Source organism: Dermacentor variabilis, chromosome 6 (assembly GCF_050947875.1).
Source record: "Dermacentor variabilis isolate Ectoservices chromosome 6, ASM5094787v1, whole genome shotgun sequence".
Classification (NCBI taxonomy): Eukaryota; Metazoa; Arthropoda; class Arachnida; order Ixodida; family Ixodidae; genus Dermacentor; species Dermacentor variabilis.
The window spans coordinates 141,958,256-141,983,340 of NC_134573.1; the positions used below are offsets into that span (position 1 = coordinate 141,958,256).

Sequence of the window (25,085 nt, forward strand, 5' to 3'; positions counted from 1 at the left end):
GGAACCACTGGATTCTGGTTTGAAAATCTACCTCCCGCTGGACTTGCCGATTGCTCAGGACTCGCGCCGCGCTACGTGAGATCCGTCCTTTGGCGAAGTCTCTGACCGCTTGTCGCGAGTCGCAGAGAACCGTGGCGCAAGTCGGATCCGTGAGGGCGAGTGCCACCGCCGCTTCCTCCGCTTCTTCTGCGCGCTCGCACGCTACACTTGCCGTTATGCGCGTTTTGCCACTCGAATCGACGACCGCAACCGCGAATCGCGAGCGTCCTGCGTATTCCGCGGCGTCAACGAACCGTGTCCCCGTTTCGTCTCCGTGGGTGTGTAGGAGAGCTCTGGCCCTGGCCACTCTTCTTCCCCGGTTGTGTTCCGGGTGGACATTCCGTATTATCGTTGCTGTGAAATTTTACTGCACCGATGCGCATGTTCCTTAATATTTGGGGTTTTACGTGCCAAAACCACTTTCTGATTATGAGGCACGCCGTAGTGGAGGACTCCGGAAATTTTGAACACCTGGGGTTCTTTAACGTGCACCTAAATTTAAGAACACGGGTGTTTTCGCATTTCGCCTCCATCGAAATGCGGCCGCCGTGGCCGGGATTCGATCCCGCGACCTCGTGCTCAGCAGCCCAACACCATAGCCACTGAGCAACCACGGCGGGTCGCATGTTCCTTGTCGAGTATTGAGTGTACATTGAGTGCGCATTGAGTGAGTATTAAGTGTACATTGAACTATTATGATCTGTTGGTATTGAAGTATACGGGGCTGGAGCACCCTTCGCTATTGCTTTCTTCCGGTGATCTGACCTCAGAAGGCTGCGCTAGGCAAGTATGTAAAGTGTTAGTTGACTCCACCAAAAACCATCACCGTTAATCTGTAATCGTCACTTCTTCGTCGTAATTGAGTAGCATTGTCATGCCGTTGTCGTCACAGTCGTCACAGTTGTCACGGCGTTGTCCTTCTGAATTCTGACAATCCATGCATATATTATAAATTAATTTCCAAGAGGGCTCTAAATTACAAGTCTATATGGTTACAGACAATAAGTGGACCGCCTAAATTTATCCTTACAAGTCATCAACAGGAAGTCTGCATTTAAACAATCCGCGGATTGTATAAATTCACTCTACATGTGGCCACCGTTAAGTACACATTTATAGGCAATCCATGGGCAGTCAAAATTCGTTTGTGTAGGCGCAGTCATTCATTCGTCTCGCACGCGGCTAAGAAGCACGCAGATACACACGCACAATATAGAAAAAGGCAAGCTGCCTGCAAGCGGTTTCCGATACCGCGGCCCCCACACAAGGCCACACGTATACCCAGCTTGCACGCATATACCACCCACCAGCACGATCGCAATCTTAACTGCCGCAAAACTGCTCCCCCATTGTGCCATATGCCAGTGGCACGCTCGTCGCTCCTGTCGTTGAGGCTCTTGAAGTAACAAATCAATTCACCCAGCGCGCGAGTCGTGCGGGCAGGAAGAGTTTCTGTTTTTTTGACGACACCGACGGTATATCGGAGAACGGGATCTTCGTCTCGTCGCTGCCTCGTCACAACGCCACCATGCAGCTTCCGCCAAAGAGCGCTCTACAAGCGGCCTTTCGATACGCCACCACCACCACCACCATCACCACCGCAAACAGCCGCACCTTCGCCTTTCCCTCTTCACCGACCCACCCAACCACCCTTCTCGAGCTTCAAGAGCGGGCTTTGAGCGAAATACAAGCGACAGCGCGGGGAAGTCGGCGAAGGAACGGAGGTCGCGGTCAAAGGCGGCTCAAAGGAAGCCGCCCCGCGCGCATGCCGACCGTTAATTCTCCTCTCCAATTCGAGCAAGATAAAAGGAAAAAAAGAAAAGAAAGAGAAGCGTCGTTTAGACCCACGGCGCGGTAACGTAAACCAAACGGACGCAGTTTGTCTGTATATGTTTACCGTAGGCATAGCGTGTATACACCTCTTTCCTTTCTGTGTGCCTGCTTTCAACTCGCAGCCTCAGTACGCGGACGTCTTCGTCGGCTGCTGTGTGTGTTTGTTAAAGGACGCACACAGTGTAAACACAAGTATAGATGTTCAACTGTGCGCGACATCAGAGACAATTTCGACGACGTCCTTCAAACGTTAGGGAAGGCAGGGAAGTTGAAAAGGGCAGAGCTTTCCTGTCTTTTTCTTTCTTTCTCTCTCTCTCTCTCTCGTTGCTGGTTCATGGCAGGGCTGGTGTCCAGTTTCCGCGATGCAACTGACTCGGATAGCTTTGCTCGAATTACGGTTCTCGATGCTTGGATTTTTACGTTTGTCGAGAGAAACTTCCGCCTTGTAGCTAGCTGCATCCGAGCCACAGCGGCCTTGGTTGAGTCTAGATGTGGTTCTAGGTCGAAGTGACCCCGATTTCTGACTCGTATGTCGTCTCCTCCTCCTTTCGTGCTTGTGTCTGAAACACCTGTGCCACGGGTCGCGTACTGGGGTCGGGAGCCCCGACTGCCTTGCGGTGCTTGGCCGCCGGAAACAGAATTACTTTGTTCTTCAGTCACTCGTTCGCGTTATTTCTTTCTTCGCGATTTCGAGGATCAGGGAACGGGAGAAGTGGAATTGAAAACAGAAAAAAAAAACGAGGTCAATGTTGCGACCCGTGATGCAGCGAAAAAAAGGGCGCGTTATGTTCCGCACGTGCGTGTAACCAAGCCTCGTCGTTTTGATGTGCACGTGTAAGCATACGTATACATATAAGCGACAGCGAAGACATGTGCGTTTCGGGTGTCGTCTTTCTGTCTTTAGAACGGGATTGAGACGTGACCTCCAAAACTTGCGAATCTTCTCTTCATCCCTTCTCGGTTGAATTTCGCTTTTGCCTCAAGTTTTCTTTTTTTTCTTCCTCTCTGTTCTTCCATTCTTCAGGGGAATGAGGTCGATGGTTACACACACGCAGGTCCTCGGAGAAGAGTCGAGTATCCGTCGTCCGTCGTTTTGTTTGCTACGGCGCAAATGTCACGTGCTCAAGCGAAGCAGGACTCTATTGAAACGTGAACTGTGGCCTTGACGCGTTTTGACTGCATGCTGTTCTGTCTTGTGATATCTGGCGAACGCAGCAGGTGCCGCCTTTTCAGTTTGTTTGTTTGTTTGTTCATTTGTTCGTTTCATTTCGTTCTTTCTTGTTTGTTCGTTCGTTCGTACCGTCTTGTCCCGTCGTTGTCTAAATGTGTACCACGTGATTTCATGCATCGGCTTATTTTAAACGTTGCTAACACGCACATTTGGGATTTCCTCGTGCCGAAAGACGCGAATGTGTGCCCCAGCTGCACGGCTGAGCCAGCGGTTGTGTACCCAGGTGTAATATTATACTCCGTGTGCCAAAGCGCAAGAGCTTCTTTCCAATTGCTCAATGTTTATCAAAAACAGAAGAAGAAGACGTAGAAAAAAAAGTAAAGCTCTGTTTACGATTGCACTTTGGGACTAATGCTTTTTGTAGAGCACTGTTTCGAGAAAGGACCGCCTAAGGATCACTCACTGTAAGCCCTAAAATCCGCGAACTGCGACGTGTGTCTCGATATCAGCTGATCCGTGACTGACTACACATCAGCTAACCCGTCTGAAACCTCATTTCCGGCTATATCCGTGGTTCGGTAGCCACGGGAAGCAAACCTCGTGACCAACGAGAGAAGTCCGGGAGAATAATAGCAACGTGGAGACTTCAGTGGTAACTGCAAAGTCAGTGAAGACATCCCTGAAGAAGTGATTCAAAGGTTATTGGTTAATGTTGAGAAACTTCGGGTAAATAACGCTGCGCTTTTGCAAAACACTGTGAAACTCCAATCGAATATTCATAGCCAGCTACCTCCAATATGCTTCGGATGACGTTGAGAACATAGAGCGTGGGATCTCCATGTCTTTTTCGAGCTATATACAACTGCTTTTGCATAGGCCCGTCTGAATATTAACACTGTAATTTACTGCTAGTCGCTAAATGAGCTATATCTTTTGGAAACTCAAGCTGTAACTATGGCCATACTTTGAAGAAGCTTTTAGCACTTCGCCTGTCGTTTCCTGAAGAGAAGAGCTGGAGGAATGCGGCGAACAGCGTAAGCTGTCACTGAGTATCAGCGTCGACCTGAATGCGTCGGCGAAGATAGAACCGTGACGCAACACGTTCACTAAATGCGTTTCCGGCCGGGCGCCATTGACCGTATTTTCCTGTGATATTTTACAATGTGCTCGTCACAGCACATAGCCTCGTGTGAAGAAATCCAATCACCATGGGGTTATAATTTTACGTTCCTTGGTTTGTTTGTTTGTTTGTTTTGCTATAGTTAGAGCTTTACTATTTTTTTTTGTTATGTGGGAATTGAGGATTTCTGGGACTTCTCACGACTTAGTCATTCATTCCAACATAAAAAAATCGCGTTTTCATTAACCAGCCAACAAGTATCGATGGGGTCGCCGAGCAGCGGGCACAAATTCCGACCGCAAATCAGCATCGAACGCTTCTCAGTTTTCTGTTGCGTAAGAACACACGCACCACGCAGAAAGCCTGCCTTACAGCTCGCGTTTGCAAGCCTCCCTCGTCACCCGCTAACCTCCGCCCACACCCTTCGAACAGCTGGTCAGCTCGGAGAAGCTCCTGCGGAGAAAAAAAAAAAAAACGCGGACAAGGCAGTACACATTCCTCTTCGACAAGCTTTCAATATTGTAGCTATACTCGCACTCAAGCGCAGGAGGAGACGCGTCCACTTCGTCGACCGCATCCACTAGACGAGGAAGGGATGCGGTTAAGAGCTCGCGGGTGACATTTCCGAGCGTATACCGCGGACGCTTCCGTTCCCTCCGCGCGTCGTGTATAGGACACACCGCAGCTGACACTTCTCCGATCAACGGCCCCCTTTCGCGCTGACCGAAGCCGTCTATAGCGTCCGCATGTATATATAATATCTAGACCACTTCCACATACCTACTTCAAAGCACACACGCACACGTGTTTCTTCGCATCCCTACTAGAGAGAGAGAGAGAGAGAGAGAGAGAGAGAGGAAGCAGACCGGGATAAACCAGCCTTTCTCTCTCCTTGTCCCTTTATTTTTTTTTCTTCGAGCTCGTCTTTGCTTTCAGTTACACGCCGAGCCGCGGCGACGAGGGCACTCGAAGATGCACGAAAAGGAAGACCGTGATACAGAAAACGAGGGAGGAGGACGGGATCGGGTCGTGTGGATCGCGAAGCCAAAGTCGAAGCCACGGGCGAGTCGGACCACGCCAAGTTGGATTCACCGGGCCGGAGCTGCATGCGCTGGCGCAAGGCAGCTACCTCGAGGCCGTTATGCCGCCGACACATGTATACCGTGTTTACTCGTGTATACAGCACGCGCGCGCTTTGTATGTTTTCGGATTCTCGGCCAGTGTGCGGCTCTCACACGAGTCGGGCATATATGCGATCACCCGCTAAAAAGTATCAAAGACGTCGCGAATGATGAATAATGTTGACACTGCAGGCTACACGCTGTACACACGCTCGTTTATTTCGAACGCACCATCCGACATCTTTTTTTTTTTTTTCATTTCGTAAACTCTTCTTCCTCCACCTTGCGGAATTCCGCCGAACTATAATTTGCCAAATTTATTTCAATACTCAGCACTACTGGTCAAGTTCCGTATCAATCTTGGTCGCTCCCGCTCTCAACGCCGCTGCCATCATCGCCGGAGCTTACTACCTTCTCGAAGGATGAGGTAATAAACTCTAGTATTCGATCTACACCCTATATTACACTGCCAAAGATGGTCTCGTGCTGGATGCCGTCCCTGCTGCTCCGATGTACCAACAACTTCTAGCGGTGGCATAAATTGAAATCTAACCTCAAGCATACGAAATTCAATTTTTTTTTTATGAAACTACCTTTCTTCAATATGTCGAACTCGAAATTGGCGAGTGCGCGGGCTTTACACGAATAAATACGGCATGCTATACTTGCACTCGGCGCACGGGATCCCCGACTTTTTGAAAGACATCGCGAAAATCGCGTTTTATACAGCCGCCGCCCTCTCGTAGGCGGCTTCGGACACACAACGCTGTAGGCCGCGCGACCGTCCACCCCACCCGTCGTGCATTGAAGCTGGCCGTGCGGCGGAATGAAGGGGGAGGGTGCTCCTAAATAGGGGGGTGCACCTCGGCATCCGTGGCCGTGCCGTAGAAGAAGGTGCGTGTGTACACGGTAACAATGGACGGCTTGCAGACTTTGGGAGTCCATCGTGAGCGACTCGAATACTGCATGCGGTGGCGTGTACCCTGTATAACGTGACGATGGTTGGGAGAAGAGGCGGACGCCAGGAGGCTTTTCCCGCATTGCCTTCGGCAATGCGGGTGAAGTGTCCCGTGTGTGCGCGCGCGCGCACGCCTCCAGGTCGCGCATGGTCGTGCCAGGTTCTCGGGGGCGCTTCTTCGAGCTTCCTTCCTTTTCTTTTTTTTTTTTTTTTGTTCCTGAGCGGAGTGCGCACCTGCGTTGGGGGCACAAAGCTCGCGCCAAGATGCGGTCGCGTCAATAAGCGGAGCGAAGAAAGGAGTCGCAGAAAGGGAAGAGTGGGGGAGGAGAGAGAGAGCGAAGAGGGGACCGCGGGTCGAAGTCGCGAAGGCGGACCTGGGAGTCACGCCCATCGCTTCGCGATTCGCAAGAACGTGGGCGCTGTGTTGTACAGACAATGAGGGAATGGCTGTTTAAGGACCGTAAACGTCTTCACACAGGGAGAAAGATAAGAGAGCCATGCGCGGCTTCTGTGGGCGCGCGTACGCAGGCTTTTGTGCCTCACGAATGTGTGTGTGTGTGTGTGTGTGTGTGCTCGAGCTGCAGACAGAATTTCGGCTTTGTCGTAAACTGTTTGTCACGGGAAGACTGTATAGGCTAACCAGGTGCGAGTTGGGTGCCTGCAGTTGGGCTGAATTTACCGGCGAATGCGAAAATATACATACGTAGCTCTCAAGAAAGAAATATGTAACCAGACAACGTCAAAGGAAAGTATCACCCAAAACAGCGATGGCTTCCCGATGACAGTGGCTGCGAGATCGACGATAGAGTCTACATCTACGTCGACGGCAATGCCGCCGATGGTGCGGCGACAGTAACGGAGGCGGCACGACGGCTGCAACGACACGAATGCGATGACGATATGCGCCGACGACGGAGGTGAAAATTGACACGTCGCACAAGAGAGATCGAATGGCGGACGTGAACAAGTTTCATTTTTTTTTCTTGCGACTTCAAACTGGAAAAAGAAACATGATGACGACGCCATGATGTTGTGTACTTGCGGCTACAGAAGCTTTGAAATCGGCATTGTGGAAGTAACCTTCTACATAAGCTAGCTATAAAGTTCTGCATAAGGTAACACGAAGTCTATGTCAACGTCTAAATGTTATGGATGAACATTAACTGGGTGGAATTTATTGTATATTTGCTTCAATTTTATGTTCGATTGAGCAGTTGTCGTTCTGATGTGTTCGAAAGCTAACAAAAAAAAAATATTTGTACTTATGAATCGTGTCCATTTGATTAAAAGAACGAAATCGAATGGTACACGCTTCTATTCGTTATTGTAAAGTTTAGAACATTCGCACACAGCAGATACGTACAGCTCGACAACGCAACATACATTGTGGAGATCGCGGCAGTCCGAACTATTCGCCCGGGGGCGTCGGCTTGAACGAAGACGTACTGCGAGTGCGTGGACTTCGTGCCCTCGACAAGACGGGAGTCTCGGAGGCTACATTTATTCGGTTAACACACTCGTACACAGCGCTTCGCGTGATGGCGCTATAAAACCAACGTTGCGAAGTTTTCATCACATAACTGCACTTCTAGGTTTTAGTTGAAACCACGAAACAAGAAACGTCATGTTTTTCATGATGGAACCTTTAATATAGCCCGTTAAAGCCATATTGTGCTATAGGAAAGTAAGATTGTGACGCAGGTATTTCTTCCCGGCTCTGGAGTAGCGCTAGAGTGCCCGTGTCATGGCCGGCGGTGTGTTGGTTTGTACCTTACTTTGATTCGTAACAACTTTATTTATAGTCCGGTGGAGCTTTCGCCGGCGGGGCCTTAGGTCTCTCAGGTGGGGACGTCGAGGTGTTGCCTCGCCGCCGCCTCGCGGGCCTGCTGGACGGGCCGGAGTTGGTCACCGAGGCTGGGGCTGCGCAAGGCAGCGGCCCACCGCGCCGGAAGGGTTCCGGAGTTAGCACCGTGCGGGTGCTTACTAATGACGAGAATTTCATTAAAGCTTTCGAGACGTTCGAGCATGATGTTGCAGAGATGGTCAGATTTGTATACCTCATAATTGCTAGCTCAGTAAAAAAAAAAAAAAACAATTTCTAGTGGCTGTTGTGATTACATCCTTTATATAGGCCCACAAAGATTTGTGGAACATTGTCGACTATAAGAGGGCGCTACTAGATATTAAGTTGAACTCTATTATTGAATCCTCGTTGAAGAAAACAAAAAGTTAGCTACGAAGCTGTAACTGCCCCAATGTTCTGCATTCTCTCACAGGAAGTCAGTGCAGTTGCGGTATCTCTCTCTTACAGCTTATTAAGTTCTTGCAAACAAAATGCTTCCGTCTGTTTATGTAACCACCCATTCGCAGCATAGGTAGCCTCCAGAACGCTCCGAAATCTTTGTCCCTGTGGGTGTTTCTTGAGATTAAGGAAAATAGGATAGCCATGAGGGGCCAGTTTAGGTGAATAGGGCGCATGGTGCATGACTTGAAAGCCTAAGTAGATTAGTTTTGCCTTTGTTTCACCATACAGTGTGTGACGATCGCATCGTGATACAACCGGACGACACCTTTGGAAAACTTTCCTGGATGTTTTCTTTTAGAGCGGCGAGCGTCGGCGTAACTGAGCAAACGAACACAGCGAAGGATGAAAAAGCGAACGCGGAGCGCAGCAAGGGATTAAAGACGCGAGAAGGAAAGCGGAGGAGGAGGGTATGGCGAAAGCGTGAGAATAAAAGCGTGAGAAGAAAAGCGTAGTGCGGCGACGATGGCTACGAGATGGCGCCAGAGTAGCGCGCATCGTCTGGTAGGTCTGTTTGCGGCTGCTGCTGTGAATCGCGCCCACGCGTCATCCACGCGCTGCCTCTCGCGATTTCTCGTTGCAAACTTCGCTCTGTTTGCGACGTGCTGCACGAGGCAGATTGTTCGCTACAGCCAATATTTCGCGAAATAAAAATACGTATAGAGCTGCGCTAAAATTCCGCATTGTGGAGTATCGTAATCGGTTAATTTTTTTTCCTGATGTATTGCCTCTATCAATAAAGTATACTAATATTCTGCACTGATTATTGCATCCTGTTGGAGGTTTTCCACCAGCAGTACTCCCTTTTCATCCCCAAAATTGGGTAGGCTGCATCAGGGACGCAGCCACATCAAGTCACGTGAAACGTCTTGCACGTGCTGCTGGTGGTGTACGAACGTTAACGTACAGAAAAAAATGCAAGTAGCATTTATTCGCGTATTACAAAGCTTACACGCATATAACCTGTGATACAGCTATAGAGGGGGCCATATGGTCTAACCTTGCAATCCTGCTTGCTCCCTATTCGCACTCGGCTGGCCGAGATCGAAGGGGGCCCCGGACGCGGAATGGCGATCCCTCTATCTTGCTACCCAAGTCTTTCCACACCATTTCTGAACCTAACGTGTCGAACACAGAGAGTCCTTAGCCGAGCAACCGCCAATTCCTTTTTGCAACAAATTACACACTTGTAATCCTCATAACTCTCGATGATCGAGCAGAGGTTTGAGTTTGATTACTTATACCTAGTGTGACAGAGTGAGCTCTCTAAAACGTGTCCCCTCCCGCTTGGATCGACCAACGTATAACTGCAGCGCAATAGCGCATCTCTGAACGCTGAGCGCGCAGCTAAATTTAGCTCCGATTGCGTCTCGCGCGGTGAGACAAAGGCGCTTTTATTGCACGTGACACATGCATGATCGTGCAGTGGATTCTTTCCTGTCCGCATCGATACCAAAGCAAGACGAGTGAGTAGTACGGTTGCAAAGATGTAAGCTATATCAGTGTTACATGTTTCGTTATATTTCGTTACAGTATACATGTAGCCTCACATGGGGTTTCAGCAGGCGACCTGCTATATGCTGACCGAAATGAAAAGACGTTTCACGTCAAAGCTGTTGCCAGTTATTTCTGCACCGACCTTTTCCACACGGGATTTCTCTGCCCTGGGAGAAGCGATGGGCACCGATGTTTCCACACGTTGCCTTTTTTTTTTTTTGCTCAGTTGTAAAAAAAAGCTTTAGGATCCTCTTTCAAATCAACCTTTAATTCTCACTTCCGAATCGACGTGGATACTGGAACGAACACTTTCGCGTGATATTCCCAGATGTGTATAGCAATACTTTTGGCTCATATCCGGCGGTCCTGCACGATTCGTATTCAGATTAAAGTTTATTGCTTCTTATTGTTTCATCATTATACCATGGAGGGCCGCCGGTTAGTATTCTGTAGTAATTCTTTTACAAATACATAAACGAACGTACGCACTACACTCAACACTAAGTTAACCATTCATGCTGACGACACAACATTGATTCTTTTTTCCGGCACAGACGAAGTCCACCTATTAATTTAGCCAACAAAGCTCTTCATGCTAAGGACAAGCCACTCGACGCTGACAGGTTAATACTTTACGATTACGAACCAACTGAGGTATAATGAACGAATCCAAGTCTTACATGTTATATTTTCTAGTGCATCGTCCTGGGACCATCACATTCGGTACATAGCTGGAAAAATGTTACCCGCCGCTGGGGCTTTGTCGCGACTTCGTTGCCCCGGCTTCACTGCCCGTGAAGCTATGCTAATCTATAATTACTTATTCTTGTCTCACCTTAATAATTTTCACCTAGTATGGGGAACAACAAGCCAAACTATAACACGTAATACATACGCTTAGAAGAAGCGCCTATAAAGGGCTGTCGATGATGTGCCCCTACAAATAAACACTGAGCCCTTTTCTCCACGTCCGTGGATTGTAAGCACATTTAACATGCGCGAACTGAATCTATTTCTCGCACGTCGGAAAACATTGCGGAGTAGCCATCACAACACTACTACGTGTTTCGTTCGCAAAAAGAACAATGATCCACACAACGCTGTACTCTGAACAATGGCACGTGAAATGCCTGCGAACGAACTGCAGCAAGCAAAGTTACTCCTGCATTTTTTCAATGCTACTCAACAAAACCGCAAACCGTCAATGCACTGCCACAAGGCGCCACAGTTCCCACCTTCATTGGCACTTTCGCGGTATCACGAAGAAAATATGTACGAGGTGTGACAAAAAAAAAAACGAGGCTGGTCCAATAAATTATTGTACTTACAGAATCAGTTCTCTGTGACAATATCACCTTCAAAGTAATCCCCTTCAGCATTCACACACTTCTGCATTCGGTGCTGCCATGGCTGGTCAGTTCTGGAACGAGGTTTTTGGAAGGTCCTTTAGGAGATTCTCCGTTTTTACCTGAACCTCTTCAACTGAGGTAAAATGGGTTCCCTTTAAGCAAGATTTAACTTTAGGAAATAAAAAAAGTTGCATGAAGCCAAATCAGATGAATAAGGAGGATGCCCCATCACAGTAATGTTTTTGCTGGTCAGAAACAGATAGGCTTGACAGATAGGGTCGTGTAAGCGGGTGCATTGTCCTGGTGCAACAGCCATCCATCACTCCACAACTCTGACCTTTTTTTCCTAATTTTTTCACGAAGTCTTTTTAGTACTTCAGTGGAACAGTTTTGATTAACAGTCTGGCCACTGGGAACCCACTCAATCATTACAATTCCATTAATGTCGAAGAAGACAATTAACATTGCCTTGAATTTTGATTTTGACATGCGTGCTTTTTTGGGTCTTGGGGATCCTGGAGACTTCCACTGCATTGACTGGCGCTTAATTTCTGGGTCATAGGTAAAAATCCATGTCTCATCACATGTTACAACAGATTCCAACAAATTTGGCTCGTTTGCAATGCCTTCTAACATGTCCACACACACGTATTTACGGCACTGTTTTTGGTCATCGGACAGAAATTTTGGTGCAACCTTTGTACAAATCTTCCTCATGTGTAATTCGTCTGTTAAAGTGCGTCGAACAGCTTCCCTATCCAAGTTAACCAGCTCCGCCACTGCATGAACACTTAATCTTCGATCACTACGGATCCCATCACGAACTTTGGCAATGTTTTGGTCCGCAATCGCTGACCTTGGGCGCCCAGCACGTTCAGCATCTTGCACACTGTCCCTTCCCCCTGAAAACCGCTTATGCCGTTCAAACACACGTGCACGAGACAAAGTTTCATCTCCATAAGCCTCGGTTAACATTTGAAATGTTTACGTGGCTGATTTCTTAAGTTTCACAAGAAACTTGATGTTGATTCGCTGTTCACTTTTTATATTGTTTTTCCGGCAGAATGCAGTTACACGGGTTCACTCAATGACGCAGCACTCCCAACTAGCGTGATCGGTTCCGTCGAAACTGGCCGCATGAATCGAGGAGATGTGTGGGATGACGTCAGCAAAACGGTTGTTGCCAACTCCACTCTTTTTTCAAGCTACACACTTACTCTCGTTTCTTTTGTGTCACATCTCGTATGTTCTCATTTATTGCTTTGTTACTTAATTCGGTAACCACTACTTTCGATCATGTACCACTAATCGATCATATATCGATTGCATTTCATACGTTCACCTTAAGCAGCGCTCTCGCGTACCACTGTCATCTGTTTTGAAATGTGGCGAGTCGCAGGCCAGTTAACTGACATGACCAGCTATTTCCTTTGCCTCGTCCACTTCCTGTACTCATGTACATTTGATTTTGGATCAGCCTTGGTTTGATTTGATTTGACTTGACATGATGGCTTTGACATTTGCAGGCACAGAAACCGAAACAGGCCTTATACTGGGTTTCTCACTTTCAACACCTGAATGGCCAGCTTTAAAATTGGCAAGCCAAGTTTAATTGTGCCATATTCAGCGCCACTGTCGCTTAATGTTTGTGGCATTTCATTATGGATTTGCTTCGTGCTTTTACCTTGGAGAAACAGGAACTTGGTTATGGTCATCTGCTCTTCCACATTGAACTTTCCTTGAGGTTCCTTCATGGTCAATTTGGACCTTAAACAGACAGTCGATCTCGAAACATAAGTGGCTAAGATTTGCACCGTTGAATGCAGACAAATCGACAATATACCCGGCAATTCACAGTTACACTGCTCCACTTTTCTTTGTAAGGCTCAATACCTACCAACAGTCCAATACCAACTTTACAACTACGTGACACTAAAAAAAAACGTGTTGCAGTTTTATTGCATCTATTAGAGAGTCTAAAAATCGACAAAGCTAATCATTATCCTTGGAAATTGCATGATTCACTTGCTTCTTTTATGTACGCATTATGAAAAGCAGGTTCACGACCTGCTGTTGTGAGAGCAACCTGCAAAGAGCAATGTTGGATATATCCATTTTAGTAACACTGCGTTTTGTTTTTTGTAGGTAAATAGTTTATGACCTGCTGTTGCATTTATGTGTGTGGGGGGCATTTGTGTGTGTGGTATTGTGGAAAGAGGCTAAAGTGTCAACTTCTTAGAAGTGTCATCGGCTAGACGGCTATAACGCCACCTATACTTCCTCACTTGTGTATATGCAAATAATAAACAAAACAACACTGTGCAGTAGTGCAAGTTGTCCACATCATCAAGTGATCCACACGAATAGGCGAAATTGTTCTATCAACCTCTAACTGCGTTTCCAAACCGTTTATAACCTGCGAAATAAACAAAAACATACGAGCAGCCCGATATATATACACTCTTTCTTTTACGCAGAACATCTTTTGCCTAATAGCGTGTTGTACAGTTCTGTAGCGAGGCTACGCTTGTGACATCCTTTCGGGGGCTCACAGCATGCGCGGCAAACTCTCTGTGCCGATAATCCGCTTCCCGCGGTCACGCTTACACAGGACGCGACGAAAATACCCCTTAATCCCGCTTCATCGGCATTCAAAACTCCAGGTCCCGTCACAAAAGACGACGCCCCGCCCCCCTATAGCCGCACGCACAAGACTCGCGCGCATACACGTGCGATTCGAAATCCACCGGATCATCAGCGAGGAGGAAATCCCGGATCAAGACCCGCGCCTGTGCACAATACGTGTTTGAAGGAAGACCGCGCGTGCCTATACTACACACAACCGCGTTCCTCTCCCCAATAAAGAAAGCACGACAAACGTTGGGTTCCTAACGCTCCAAGAAGACCCGATCCGTTTCGCGCATGCGCGTTCTTCACTGTCCCGAGCGTCCACTCGAAGCGCGAGGTGTGCGTTTATACGCCCGACAATGGGCACGCCACGGTTAATACGGTATTAGAATGCCCCCTCCCCCGCTCTTCGAACCTATATATGCAAAAAAGTGTTAAGAGACAAGGCGTGCGCTCAGCCGAGTCGGGTATTTGCGACCCCGGAATCCGATGACGGCGAGTTCCGTGAGTCGACTGTATAAAACGAGTTAAAAGAGGAAGCTCAAAAGAATACGAATACTTTCGAACGAGGAGAGAGAAAAAGCAACGTGTATAGAGCAATGTTTGATAATAGAGAGCCCGACACAACGACAAACTATAGTTGCTCTATAACCCAGCGTGGAATGGGTGAAAGATGGAAGGAGGGTGGGGGGCTCCGACAGATCCTCTTCAAATCCCGAGGCATGCAGAAGAGGCTGCGTCGTACAGGCCAGCAGGAGAAGCCTGTCCCGAAGGCAAAGACGTTATACCGCGCGGGTTGAACCGTGCTGGGGCGGCTTCTCAGACAGAGCTATACGTATGGGCCCAGCGCAGTGGACCTATACATTTTCTCTTTTACTTCTTTTTTTGTCTTCTTATATTTAGTTCCCTAGCGGCGAGACAGTGATGTCCACCACAATGAAAAGGAGGGAGGTGTTGTCATGTGTTCGTAGATTATCGAACGTCACTGAAGGATTAACGCCAATAGAGGGGAAAACGCCGCTCAAAGCAAGCAAGTCGCCGCCGCCGTCCAAGTAGAATGCGCTTCACATCACAGGGGTCTTTTGCCGGACCCCGGCCCATGCTCGTTGTATGGTGGTTATAGTATATACAAGGCCCTGCTGTATACACGTGGCTGGTCAATACCCGCCTTTCAACGCGGTTAGATTCTGCGGCAGCCTATGTAGGTAGCGCCGCAGTGTATAGTATAGTAATACGGGCGCTTATGTGCAGGTTCGGCACACACACACACACACATGCACACACATAGGGATCGGTACTCTTGCAAAGCGGGCCGGGTCGGTGGCTTTCGTCAACTGGGCGCAAAGGGATATCGGCCAGCGTAGAGAGAGAGAGAGAGAGAGAGAGAGAGAGAGAGAGAGAGAGTGGGTCTGTGCGGTAGAGGAGGCGAGTCCATGGTAGCATAGCGAGTGTAATGAAACGGGACAGGCTCCCGGAGAAAGAGAAGAAAAAGAAAGGAGGAAAGGCGAGAGAGGGATGCGTTCAAAACTCAACGTTGGGATAAAGAAAGTGAGAAAGAGAAATGAAAAAAAAGGAGGATGAAGAGAGTAGTTAAATAAGGAAGGGATGTAAAGGGCATCGACGAGCAGGAGCAGACAAATCGGCGAGGAACACTGTATACAGAGGGCGCGCACCTCGCGTACCCAGGAGCGGCGAAGCAGCGGGAGCCACGCCGGGCCCGCTATGTACACAAGCACAAAAGCCGATAATCCGGTGGGGATCGGCCGCCCCGGTCACACAATCGGATCAGGAACCAATTGTCGGTAAAAATGGGAACCGAGGGTTGTTGGAAGGAAGCAAGGCGGGAGAAAAGGGGGGGAGGACTCCCTAGAGTAGCTAGGGGCGAGGGAGGCAGCGGCTTTATTATTTGCGGTCGCCGCGCCGCGGCGCTCCGCGCGTTGTCAGTGTGCGCGGGTTCGGACGGCCGCGGTCCCGGCCAAAGAACCGGCGTATACTGCCCGCGCTTTCTCTTTATTAGCCGTACGCATGCGACTATGACTGCTGCTGCGCTAGTGTCCGCACACCATGCGTGCGTGCGTCAGGGATACACGAAGTTGGCGTGCTCCCCCGACATCGCTCGCTCGCGTCGCAGTGTAGGTGCGTATACCGCACGGACCGCCGCACTGTTTTGTCGTCGGCGGGGACCCGCGAGCGTATTTGCCTTGCAAATGAGCCTTCGTTTGCGTCGCTTGGCTGTATCTGCCTGTGCTTTTCTTTTTTTTTTCTTTTTAACGAACTACAACTGTCGGCCGTCTCTTCCCGTGGGCGGATCTCTTTTTTATCTATCTCACTCTCTCTCTTTCTCTCTTCTTACTATAGTTTGTGAGTTCGTAAACCTGGCCGTTCTTTCGTTTCTTTCGAGGCGTGTCGTTAATGCGAGAGTCTAGTTTGACGGTGCATTGTAGGAGAAAGCAAGTTTGTACAGTACGCAACAGCTAACGAGCAACAGTGACGAGCACTGACAAGGGTCTTTGTCTGACCCTGTTTGCTGCATCGTCAATATTTAATAATGACTCGCCCAAACCACTACCTTGTCGAACAATCTTGCTTATATTTATCATTAATTTCTCTCTGCTCGACGGCATTTCTGTATTGCGGACCAACTGACTGATCGCAGGAAGGTATTAGTACGTGAATACCAGTTTGTGATCTCAGTACTCTCAATAAAGTTTTTTCCATCCATCAATCCATCGGGATAAAAAAGACCTACGTCAGCTGTGACTGTGGTATTCATGCTGCTAGCCTTTTTACGTGCGACAGCGGCCTTAAAGAGCTGCCCCGGCACTCTTACGCATCTCAGTAAATCTTTTCGTAAAGTAAGCTTCCACGTAAGTGAGATATCTATGGGGAGAAACAAGCTTTACCGGTGCTTCATTGCATTTTAATTTTATTTTCTGGCGAGTGCCTCCTTATTGCAAGCGTTTACGAGCACGCAAAAAGTTCATGCTTGGAGAAAGTCTCTCCGAAATGTATTATTGCGCAAGAAAAGTACGAAAGCTAACGAAATGAACGTTACGCTTCCTTATCGCGAAGGGAATCGGTATAGGCGCAGCTCCTGCAGCCCATCGTCTTTGGGCGCGGCGCCCGGTCACTGCGGTGAAGCCACTAAGACGAAAACCAGCGAAGTAGACGCGTGCGTCCACCTCCTCGTCCACAATACACCGGTGTGCACAGTCGTTGAAATAAACACCAGAGCTCTCACCAAGCGCATGCGCCAGCACAAAGCAACAATACAAGTACCATCAGGACTAGGGTGGCCAACCGTCCCAAATTTAGCGGGACAGTCCCGACGTCTGAGTAAATGTCCAGTGTCCCGACTTGACCCAGTCGAGACGGCCAAATGACCTTACTTTTTTCTTCTTTTTTTTTAGTCTACTGGATAACAATAAATAGACCAGATTTCCTTTTTATGATGCCTGGCAGCTTGGTTGCGCATTCTTATCGTTGGTCTTCTGTCACAGTGTCCTAAACGTAAAGGCGGCTTAGTGTTTGTAGTAGTTCAAGTTCAATTGCAGGCCCTAGGCCATTCACAGCATCTGTGTTCGTATTGGTGGACGCGTTGTTCAGGCAACTGTGCTGCACTTTTTTCGCTGTAAATCGCGACACGGTAGGACTAAACTAAAATGCTTAAACTTCGTTGCACGTGCGGACTGGTGGCTCCTACACTGGCAGGGCCGGTCGTCTCCATCCACACCGATACTTCAGGCTCAATTCAATGCAGGCTCAATACACGTTTTCCCAATCCAATCCAATTTCAATTGCGAGCGTCCATAATTCATTGTCAGCACAGTTTACCTGAGCAAACCGCAGACCTTTCGATAAATTAACCGAGAGCCGCTGTCCGGCTCTAACCATACACATATCTCAGACTATGAAGAAAGTGTCATATTTCTCTCTCTCTCTCTCTCTCTCTCTCTCTCTCTCTCTCTCTCTCTCTCTCTCTCTATTTTGTTCCGTTCCTTTATCGCAGACGACTGCCAGCGTACAGTAGAAGATTGCCTAATAGATGAAACAATTCACTTCACGTTTCGTTGTCCCCAGATCTATAGCTGCGTATATACCACCTTGATTATTACGCAGTGAACCATGTTGCATTGCTTGGGGCTCGAAGCCGCATTTAGCAACTCCCCACGACGTCCTCATTGAAATTACCGACTGCCTCACTTGCGACGCATGCAGCTGTGGCAAGGCACTCACACACCTTTTCTATGTCTCCCGCACTATATAGCACCGAGGCAAGCGAGGTTAACAGTACTGGATGGACTGAACATTCACGTTTTATTAGAAAAAAATTTTCTAGGTCAGTGCCTTCCAAACAAACTCCGTGCAAAAAGTTGTATCTGCGTTTCTCAAGTTCTTGAGGCATAATGGGCCTTCATTCGTGCAGCCTGCTGCTGCTGTATAATGTACGTGGGTAACTTTGACCCCTGTCACACTGGACGTTTTAATGTCATTCGAATCGAATGGCATTAGCATCAAATGATATTATTCGGCTGCTACACAGCGATATTTCATGCCATTAGAATAGAATGACTTCTGCAATCGAATGAGTTCGAGAAACTCATTCGGCATTGCTGTCGAACGATTGTATGCTCTCCACCTCAGAGACAAGGCAAAATATGACATTGAGCGTTTGTGATTTCAGAAGCACTCGTGTAAAGATGCAAATAATTTTGCGTGGTTTAAGGAATCTATCATTCTAACTAGAGAAAGACTGTACGGTAGGCTGTCACAAAATGTTTTTACTCTCCACCTCTGTGGCGTGTGGCGGCCGTCGCTTTACTAGTGGGCCCTACTGTAAACAATCGGGCGCCTTTGTGCGCGTGTTTGTGGCGTCTCGAATGGCATCTGCATCTATTTGATGATCGAGCCTATGATTAGTATGAATTGCTCGTAATGGAAAGCACACACCAACTAACCGCTTCACCTACTGCAGCTGAGCAACATCGTTCGGCGCTGCCATGTCAGACAGATTGTTCGTCTGCAGTTTATCGGCTATGGCTATTAAGGTGATTTAGCCTTCTTTTGGCTTATGGTGGCCAGATATTCGGGAATTAAGTTTTGTATATGCGTTATTTCAGTGGAGCGACGCCCCATATCTATATTAAAGTAAGTTGACTATTCAGACATTCTACACCATGCTTGTTCTACTTTTCTCACTACTTTTTTTTTGCAATGATCGCCATTGATATCATGACCGAATGACATTAATTTTTGCAGTGTAGCACCACCGTGGGTCAAACGGCATTCGTCGCATCGAATGTCATTCGAATCTAATGACATTAGAGTGTCCAGTGTGACAGGGCTATTTCGTTGGGGGTAGTCCTCTCTCATTTTCTTATTGCGATAACAAGTATAGGGACACTGCAGGCAAATTGCCGCCGTCGTTGTCACCGTGAGCCTCCGTGTAAATTTCAAGGAGGATGGTGGCTTGGTGCGGCAGCGTCTTCTCACGCGCGCGAAGGACGAAGGCGGGTGCTCGCGCGCCGACTTTCCGCGCGCGCGAGGGGGAAAGCAGGAGACGTAAGCACGATAGGGAAAGAAGGAGGAAGGGAGGGGGGCAAGAGTAGCGCGCGTACTACCTTGGAAGTAACCTGCGTAGAGTTCGAAGGCTAGCCTACCCATTATAGCTGATGACCTTGTGTGCGCTGTGTTCTCGCGAGCCCAGTTCGCGTTGAAGCGAGAGGCAGCGCAAAGGGGAAATTCGCTCGCCGCAGCTGCCGCGATTCGTCACGCCAGCGTTCTGGCGGCGAGTGTCCGCGGTGAGATGTGTTCATGGTTGCCAGTTGCGCGCGTGGCACCGTGATTGTTACTTTAGTTAGTAAGCGAATGTTTTACAGCCGTTTATATAGCTGAGAAAACCACTAACCTTACTGCGTGTAGATGTCTAATGATTCGCTATCGCTATCAGCACTTCGCCTTTCGGGCGAAACTGCGACATTTTTTCTCTCCCCTTACGCTAACTTACTCTTTTTATCCTCGCACATCATCGACACTTGCAGGATCGCCAACCAGAACTACCTTCCCACCTTTGCATACATTATTTCTCTCTTACGCAGACCTCATCATTTCTTTCAAAGAGCTTAACATTGGGGAGAAGTCAGTGACATACTGGTTGCCAATAATCCTATCATACCATGAAAATGCATCATTTGATCAGTAATCACACTCTCCTGATACCCATGATATACCTAATGTGGGCTACCCAAATTCTAGCTGCCCGATCCAAGCGACTGTGTCATCATCCGGGATAGACGTCCGTTCTGCCGACACAGGTACCACGTTTTACCGAGTCTTATTAAGCAGGGCAGCGACATCCCAATACTCTACATGTTCCAGTCTAGATCGGCCGGACGAGAGCGCATTGCTTTAACGAATGTATATTTACACGCAAAAAGTCCCCAGACTTCCTCCCCCTCTCCAATCCACCCCGCCCCCTCCTTTTCAGCTGCCTCTCCAGGGATCCCCCGTCCATCGAAAGGCGACAGGGCGCGCGTCAGAGAGCGTAGTAATACGCATAAGCCTCCACTTGCACCGCCGCCTAGTGTTACGTCGGCTTCGAATGTTTGCTCGCGGGCCAGGCCCGGACGATACCCACTCGGGGTCTCGCCGCTGTCGGCCAGACTGTGCACACACAAGAGGAGCGTAGCAAATAGAGTGATTTGGGAGCGGGACAGAGCAACAGGAAAGGGAGGTATAAAGGCAGAGGGGCGCAACAGATGGATACCGAAAACCGGGGGAGTCGGGGGGAAGCCCCGGGCTCATCTCCATTGCAAATGGAGTGGACTTCGTGAATACCCCCTCCTACCCACTGCTACTTCCACTCCCCCTCTCCTCCGCGGCAATGCGCCGGCTCACTGGCATAGACAAGTTTGTATTATAACCCGTATGTACATACGTTGTTTGAGCTCTCACTTAGTGGGTGTAGTTAGGTCGAACCAGGACGCTCAATCTGTAGTACGCTATTCTGGAAATCTCGTTTGACTTTCTCTTTTGTGTACCCATACCTCGTCTTCCTTTTATTTTTATTTTTGCCTTTTGCTGAGCTTTACTTCTGACTTGTCAAGCTTTCCTTTTCTCTAAGTACACCAGGCTGCGCAGTCGTACGTCACGCCTATAGTGACGCCTACAAATAAATGCCCACGTTCAAAAGGTATTGTGCAGTAGTTGCTACAAGTAAATGTTGCAGCGCAGTTTGTCTCCTTTTGGTTATCTTATGCCGAGTCTAAATGGAGCCAATAATAAACGGCTGTCGTGTGACTTTTTTATTTTCTCGCGAGATCATAAAAATCTTTCATTTTCATAACACTTAAAGTGAGAATAATGCTTACATGTGGTAGGGGTACTGCAGCTTCATGATCCTATATATATATATATATATATATATATATATATATATATATATATATATATATATATATATATATATATGTAGGGTAGGACTTCTGCCGCAAGTGTAGTTCAGGCGAAGGTGACGTACCATACGGGGGAATTTGGCAGGCCTACGCGGTGGGTTTCGTGCGGCACTTCACGCATGCGAATCCATAGGCGTGAGCACAAGAGGACCAGGGATGCCGTGCGACCCCCCCCTCCCCTACAACAAGCCTGCAGCTGTAGGAATACCTAATATCGAGTGCACAGCCGTTACTTCCATGTCCTATTAGCGACTTCGGTGATTGCAAAGTATTCTGGCGCCTTCTAATAGAAAGCCCTGTTCACGCCAATGCGCGAAGCTATAACAAATGAGGGCAAAACTTCTGGTCAATCTAAAAAGTTGAAGCGGTGCTCAAGTGACACAGAATCAAGAGCTATTTTTGTTTTCGCGGACATTGCAGATGAGACGAAAAGACCCTTGTCGAAAACGTTGGTTTCAGGCAGAGGCCTCCCTGTTGGGTCATGGTTTATCACTTCAAATCTCTATATCATTTTGACCTATTTATATTGTTCAGATATCGTACGGCCTGCATTTCTTTTTTTGGGCAGAGCCTGTAACTCGACTGTTTTACATTTACACGTCGTAAATGACGATGGCGTTCGAAAGCTCATTCCATAGCTTTCGTGTAGTTTAAGGCGTAAAAGCGTGCGCTATTAAATAACTTATTCTGCGTTTCTTTCTCTTTTTTTCGCTGATGCAGATGTCCAGATGCGAGGCGTAAGAACCGGCACCAAACGGCCATGGGGGAACCACTGCCGACCAGCCAGGTGGGCTCCGACTCGGAGCTGGACGTGGAAGACGACGACGAGGAAGACTCAGGCAGCACCAGAGCCGAGCCGTCCTCACCCGCCAAGAAGGCGGCCGGCGCGCTGGGCTTCTCGATCGCGCGCATCATGGCCCCGGACAAGGCGCACAGGAACAGCGCGTCTTCCGCCGCCTGCTCGCTCTCTGCGATGCTCCACGACTGGCGCCGAAAGCTGCAGGCCTCCGGGGGGTCCTGGATCAGGCCCTCGCTGCCGTACGGCGGCCCTCACCCCAACCCCGGAGTCGAGCGCCAGGACTCGACCCTAGCTCTGGGCATCGCCACGACCGCGCTGAGCCAGCTGGCCAGGCTACACCAGGGAGGAGGCGGCGGTCTCGTCTACCCCTGGCTGCAGCAGGCTTCCGACGGCCTCGCCTCCACGACGCCGGCGTCGGGGTTGCCGGACATCGCCGCCCACGCAGAGCAGACGACGGCGAGGCTGGTGCGACCTCAGCCGCGCCTGGCAACCATGGCGTGCGAGGTCCTGAAGCACTCCAGACTGCAGGACACGGAAAAGGCCGCCACAGGAGCAGGCGGAGGCGGTGGAGCCGGCAACAAGCAGAAGACATTCACGTGCACCGAGTGCGGGAAGGTGTTCAACGCGCACTACAACCTGACGCGACACATGCCCGTGCACACGGGCGCCCGACCGTTCGTGTGCAAGGTGTGCGGCAAGGGCTTCCGGCAGGCCAGCACGCTGTGCCGCCACAAGATCATCCACACCCAGGAGAAGCCCCACAAGTGCGCCACGTGCGGCAAGGCGTTCAACCGCAGCTCGACGCTGAACACTCACGTGCGCATCCACGCGGGCTTCAAGCCCTGGGTGTGCGAGTACTGCGGCAAGGGGTTCCACCAGAAGGGCAACTACAAGAACCACCGGCTCACGCACACGGGCGAGAAGGCGTACAAGTGCAGCGTGTGCAACAAGGCCTTCCACCAGGTGTACAACCTCACCTTCCACATGCACACGCACAACGACAAGAAGCCCTACACGTGCAAGGTGTGCGGCAAGGGGTTCTGCAGGAACTTTGACCTCAAGAAGCACTCGCGAAAGCTTCACGAGAGCGTCGTCGCGTCCAGCACAACTCCGTCGCGCCGACCGTCGCCCGCCGAGGCGGTGGCGAGGTTCCAGCAGCTGCACGCTGCCCCGTTCGTTGCCGCGTCCGGGATTCTCGTCGACCGCGCCATGATGCCCGCCGCGCTCCTCTGACCTGCGGCGAGGAGGCGCGGCGTACGGCACCGTTCTCAAGGGGCAGAGCACCTCCGGTGTACGATTCCGCGGGCGATCTGACGCATGACCTGCGCCTTCAACTGGAGTGCGCGGCGTCCGAAACCTCCAGTGCGCTCCTCTTCTCACGCATTAATGATCTCGGAGGCCACGATAGCTCCCGGACAGGCTCCGACAGTTGTGGCAGTGGGCGTACACATCGTTACCAGAATTCACGTCGCAACATGTGTAGCAAGAGATGCAGGGTCGATGCGGCGTGCGCCACGTCCACAAGATGACCGCTATGACTGGAGGAACGTCTCGGAAACGTGGTGGACCATGCTGCTGTTGTCACGACTATACAAAGTCGAACAGCTCGTGCAATCGCACCCCGTGTCACTCGCTTTATGTGACGACATTCCCGGACCAGACTTACACAAGAGGAATGCAGTGTTGTTGAACCACGCCTGGTGTACAGGACGGTTCACTTTAAAGGACTGCACTTCGCTGAGCGCAGTTGTGGAGTGTGTGAGTTGCACCAGGACAGATCACGTGCGTGCGGGACACTTGCTGTGCGTACCCTCTGCCCATATAGACCCCTGATCGTGGAACTTGTTGAATTGAGTCATAAATGCAGTAGAGCTGTTTAGTCTGTAATAATTAAGGTGGAGATGCAAATTCGTGTGAAATATTTGCGGAATGTGTGTTACCGAATCTCTGAGACGCGTCCAGCCTCGCAGAAACACTTGTCACAACGTTCTCTGGTGCTGTTATAGCAGACCGCGCCAATTATACGCTCAGTGTCGGCGTACTGAAAAAACAAAACAATAAATAACGTGGTGGCGGCGGGCTTTACGACACGATAGGTGCATATGTATAGTATGGCGTACTCGTAGGCAACCGCACCTGATGACTACTCAAAGAGAATGCACAAGTAAGCTTCTTCTGTTTTAGGGCTGAAAAGCTTGGGCTAATATTCCGCATGAAGTCTACATCATGGCCATTTATTTTCTCTTGAGGAATAATGCTTACGATAGCGCATGTAGGAACTAACGAACGGCCAAAATAACGTTGTAATGTCTGTGCGCACATCACCAGACAGGTCACATCGGTTTTTATTTCTGTTTTTTTTCCTGTCATCAACCAGTATCATAGCATCAAGACAAGCTCACAATCGTCTTCAACTTCCCTTCCAACGGGAAATGTTTCAGTATAGATGATGGCTTCTGGTTACTTTTTTTCTTTTTTTTCCTTGTTCCGTGATTCAGGCGTGGCGAAACGAACAATGTTGCATTATTCTACAAATAGAACCAACTGAAGCGGGGTTCCCGCATTTGTGGTCTTGGTCGATCCCCCATGTGTGCAAAAAAAGAAAAGAAAAAAGAACGCTTTTTAAAGAAATACACAGAATCGCGTTAGAGATTTTTTTTTATTTCAAAACAAAACTAAAAACATCTTTTTTCAAATGGTTCCATTTGTCAGCGAGAGCTCGGGCTACAGCGCTACTGTACAAACTAACGGCACGACCGAAACGCCAAGGCTTTTCTAGATGCACGCCATGATATTATGCCTCTCAGCTCATGT

The 25,085-nt window shown here is 49.1% G+C and overlaps 1 protein-coding gene across 1 annotated transcript in view; it reads left to right on the plus strand.

Annotated features, from left to right (window-relative positions):
• LOC142584393 (uncharacterized) overlaps nt 1–24,405 on the plus strand; it is a 67,331-nt gene extending 42,926 nt beyond the window's left edge. The window contains exon 2 of the mRNA XM_075694538.1: nt 22,193–24,405. Within this exon, the coding sequence (XP_075550653.1) occupies nt 22,193–23,504 (1,312 nt within the window). The 3' untranslated portion in view covers nt 23,505–24,405. The remainder of the gene's footprint in view (nt 1–22,192) is intronic.
• The last annotated feature ends 680 nt before the right edge of the window (nt 24,406–25,085 follow it).